The sequence below is a fragment of the Quercus suber genome, unplaced genomic scaffold, assembly GCF_002906115.3.
Source record: "Quercus suber isolate HL8 unplaced genomic scaffold, Cork oak 2.0 scaffold_120, whole genome shotgun sequence".
In the NCBI taxonomy this organism is placed as follows: Eukaryota; Viridiplantae; Streptophyta; class Magnoliopsida; order Fagales; family Fagaceae; genus Quercus; species Quercus suber.
Window position 1 is genome coordinate 197762 of NW_027069585.1, and position 4778 is coordinate 202539.

The 4778-nt window shown below is 44.6% G+C and overlaps 1 protein-coding gene across 1 annotated transcript; it reads right to left on the reverse strand.

Annotated features, from left to right (window-relative positions):
• Window positions 1-706: 706 nt before the first annotated feature.
• On the reverse strand, window positions 707-3486 carry LOC112008981 (ABC transporter G family member 6). The gene has a single exon (XM_024041340.2). The coding sequence runs from the start codon at window positions 3214-3216 to the stop codon at window positions 973-975; it is 2244 nt and encodes a 747-aa protein (XP_023897108.2). The 5' UTR covers window positions 3217-3486; the 3' UTR covers window positions 707-972.
• Between the last annotated feature and the right edge of the window lie 1292 nt (window positions 3487-4778).

The following is a 4778-nucleotide window of genomic DNA, read 5'->3' on the forward strand; positions in this document are numbered from 1 at the left end:
TTCTTTTTTCACTGGGCCAGCCCGACCCACATCCTCTATCCCCCTTCTTTTATTTCTTTTTCTCCTCCAGAACCTTCCATTTGCTTTTCACATCAAAGAAAAGGGAGAGAGAGACAGAGAGAGAGAGCGAGGAGAAAGACTGGGTGATCGGCGTTCACCATGCCATCGGAGATCGAGGTTCACCATGCCATCAGAGATCAGCGTTCACCATGCACTACCACGTCTGCTGTCCCACCGCTGCTCGTCCTCCTCCCTATCACTAGGCGGGGTCAGATCAGCTTGTTCTTTTTTTTTTCTTTTTTTTTCTTTTTTTTTCATATTTGCTTATGCTAATTCAACTTTATTTTAAGAATTGGATTTTTTTTTTTTTTTTTTTGTGTTTTGTGTTTGGATTATGTGAGAAACGGAGAGAATGAGAAAAAAAAAATCCAGAGGAGAGAGAAAGAATTGATATAATAAGTAGCTAGAATAATTTTTTAATCCAAGAAATTCGATTGCTAATGTACAGTAGCCCGTCAGACTTAATGAGCTACTGTTCATGAGCAAAAAAAAAAATTCATATTTGCCGAATCTACTGGAGCATGAATAGTGCACAAATTCTCTAAATTTTAGCTAATATAGCCAGATACATACACTGTTGGAGATGCTCTAACACCGTCTTCCTATATCCATAACCATTATCTAGTTCCAAAAAGTCAATCTGCCATGCATAGAAAAGTAATAAAATAATAAAGAAACGAATTCAAACTGAATGTTCACTGAATACAAAATAGGTTTATATTTGTGAGAGTAAAAGTAAAAACAACATTACTCTATGAAACAGTTTTTATACGTACACCAGAGAGCTCAAAGCTCACCACTATGTACCAACGGTCAAATCCCCAAATCATATTCAAAGTAACAACAAACAACAAAAGCATGAAAAATTAAAACTACCACTCAAGCCAAACAAGGCCTTAAGAAGTTCCTTTTTTACCTCCTCTTGTTCTTGCTTCCCAGTAACAAGGCAAAGTAAAACAAAATCCTGAACAAGAATCCCCAAGCCACAGTGACCCACAAGCAATTCCATTTGCTCAAATCAGTGATCCCTTGTTGCTGCAAAATATCTGCGCCCGTTGTGAAACACGTTGAGCTCGTGAGTTCCATCCCTAGCGTGTTGCTCATGCTACTCAAAAGCTTCAATTTCAAGGCATTTGGGACCGACCCAAGAGGCGTGTTGTCGAAAATCTGAACTCCCTTAACAAAACACCTCGTGGGGTTGCTGAATTCGTTTTGTAAAACAGCTTCGTAGGGGTATTTCACCAGAGAAATGTAATGGAACCAAATCCAATAACTCGGGATTCGATCGCGGTTGATGAAAAAGCCACTGAAGAGGAGGAAATAGGCCAAGATCGCAACCACAATTGTGTAACCAAGCATTACGTGCGGCACAACGCCAGATACGAACGTGACGAAAGAGTTTCCGGCCCAGAACGAGGCGAAAATGATCAGAAAGTATAACAAGAACCCGGAAAGCCCTCCGTCTAGGCCTACCGCCCAAAACGTAGTGCCGGAAAACGCCAAGGCGAGGAAAATCAACGATGGAATTGACACAAATGAGTGGGAAAGCACGTAGGACGATCTTCTGTAAGCGTTGTAAGCTGTTTCTCTCATGAAAATGTACCGTTCTTGGAGAAAAACTGGCAATGCATCGGCACAAGTGTAGTACGTTGTTGACATCGCGAAGGCGAAAAACCCTAATCGCTCTTGAACGCCTTTTGGCGATTTGTCGAGGTGCCAAAACATGGTGGCCAAGATAAAACCAGTGACCATCACAGCGCCCAATCTGATACCCAAGAGCTCCGGCATTCGACGAGAGTTCATCATCGAACGCTTGGCCAGCACCACCATTTCAATCCATAACGAGTTCGCGAACCTTGGCACCATTGAAGAAGGACTAGCACCGTTGTTTGTGGCGCCTGAGACTAATTTTCCTCGCGAAATGCTTGCACTGATTGCTTCTTTCATCGATAAACCGTGTCGATCTGAAGCTTCGGAGTTGCTAGCAACGTTGTGCTTCTTCATGTTCTGCCATGACTTGTTGAACTCCACCAAGCTTCTTGTTCCGCCAGGAGATCCTTCGAGCTCGCGAATTAGGTCAAGTGCGAACTCGGTCCGGTTCTCACTGTCCGGTATCGGATGCCCGAAATCGGCGAAATATTGCGGCAGGTTCATCGGAGAGCCACTGTAAACGGTTTGTCCACGAGAAAGAAAAAGCAACCGGTCGAGCAAGCCGAGAATTCGGTAACTCGGCTGGTGAACCGACATGATCACAATGCTTCCACTCTGAGCGATTCTCTGTAAAACCTTCACCACCATGTACGCGCTCGTGGAGTCGAGCCCTGAGGTCGGCTCGTCGAGGAACAAGAGAATCGGATCGTGAATGATATCGATACCGATGGACACTCGGCGGCGCTCTCCGCCGGAAACTCCGCGGTGACCTTCGTCTCCGATGATGGTCTTCGCGGCGTTTCGGAGACCTAGCTGGTCGATCAAAGCTTGGACTCGCAGTTTCTTCTTGGATTTTGAGAGAGTTCGAGGCAAGCGAAACTCGGCTGCGAACATTAGGGTTTCTTCGACGGTTAACATTGGGAATAACAGATCGTCTTGCATCACGTAAGCCGAAATCACCTTCAAGAGCCGGGACTCCAAAGTCTCGCCGTTTAAAGTCACGGTTCCTTGAAAGCTTCCCTTAGCGATTCGGTTCGCCAAAGCGTCGATCAGAGTCGACTTTCCCGAGCCGCTAGCGCCGAGCACGGCGAGGATTTCGCCGTCGCGAGCTTCCCCGGAAATGTCGTTGAGCAGCGTCTTCGTGAGGGTGAAGAAGCTGTCTCCGACTTCAGGTTCGGACATTCTCCGGCGAGAGATCAGCGACGGCAAGCTCATCTTCCGGCGGACTTTGACGCTGTAAGTCAAGTTGCTGAAGGTAAGCACGAAGGGTGACGGACGAGACTCGATGCTCGGATCGCTGAGATCGAGTACCTGGTGCACCGGAGTTTCGTTGCCGTCGCCGGTGGCCTCTTTCCGAACGTCGCCGACTTGCTTGAGGAAGTGAGCGAGTGTGGGTGACGCGCTGGTGTTGGCGATTGAGGAATCGCCGAGTTCCATTTGAGAAGAGAAAATCGGAAAAGTGTCACTCGCCGGCGAGAAATTCTCCTCTTCGATACGAGACGACATTCTGGGTTTGCTGGTATTTATATATAGTAGTAGTGTGAGTGAATAAGAGTGAGTGAGTGAGTGAGAGAGAGAGAGTTTCTCGGTTAGAGATGGGTGAGTTTAACGGCGTGTTTGGTGTGGGGTTTTGGTTTTAGAAACATGCGTTATAGAAGCTGTTTTTGGAAAGTGAAAAATGTGATTTGGTGCTTTCTGCTTAATGCTTACAGAAGAAGAAAGAAGCAAAAACAGTTTTTGGTTTTGGGTGTGTTTTGGGTTTGGGTTCTGTGTTCTTATAACCCAAGCTTATAATATATATGTGTTTGAAATTGAGAGTATGAACTATGTATTGTGTTTTATATGTTTTTTTAAAATATATTTGGGGTTTTTTCTATTTTGTCAGAGGGAGGTGAGAGAAAGGTGACCAACAACGCCTAATCAGTTGTCCATATTAGGGATGACAATTTTTGCCTGACCCGTGGGTACCCAGTCTAGCCCGATAAAGAATAGGGTCGGGTTTGGATTAAAAAAAACTCGAAACGGGTCTAGGTCGGGTCCGGGTTTTAATAAAAACTCGGCTCGAACCCGACCTGGTTATATACTTAAGTACTAAAATACCCTCATATATATATATATATATAGTTATAAACCCTACTCATATCATTTCACATTTCAGCCGCCCCACTTTCCTCTCCCTCTCTCTTTCACTCTCCTCTCCCACTCTCACTCACTCACTCACTCTCCTCTCCTCTGACCACCACAGCCACAACCGAGTCTCACTCACTCTCCTCTCTTCTCACCACGATAGCCCTAACCAAGCCTAGAAAACTCGTACACAGGTGATGCAGGTGCAGCATCATCCGATGGACATTTCGTACTCAACATTTCCTTCACCCTCTAATGGAAATCCCCACTGTTCCTCAGCGAATTGAAAGCCACCAAACCCCCAAACAAACTGTCGTTGAAGAATATTTGTTGTAATTATTTTTATTTAAATATATATATTCAATGATTTCTGTGTTTGTGATTTTGGGATTTCTGTGTTTGTGTTTTTGGGTTTGTGAATTGTGATTTTCTGGCTTTGTTTGGTTATCGAGAAAGTGTGAGAAAAAAGAGGAATCGTTAGAGTTGTAATTATTCGATGCTTTGATTCAATTCTCATGTATTTTTTTGGTTTTTAGTTTGATTTTGAGGTTTTTGAATAATTTTAGTTACTAAACTGTGATTAGATTTTCGTTAGGGCTCTATTTAGGCTTTAATTCTTTTTTCTTTTCTTTTTTTCTCGATTGGGCCATAGATTGGCCTAAATCTGGTTGGCCTAAATAGGGCTCGCAGGGCCCGTGGAGCTCGGCGGGGCGGGTCTGGGCTCTGAAAAAAACCTGTTTAATAAACGGGCCAGGTCCAGGCCACGGATTCAAGCCCGCGGGTCGGGTCCGGGTATGGAAAAACCTGGCCCGAACCCGACTCGTTGCCATTCCTAGTCTATACATCTAGATTTTCTTGGAGAGAAGTAGAGAGAGGAAAAAATATACGTGGTGAGATATAGTTGGTGGGTTAATTGACACGTGGCTTAATGGGTATTTAAG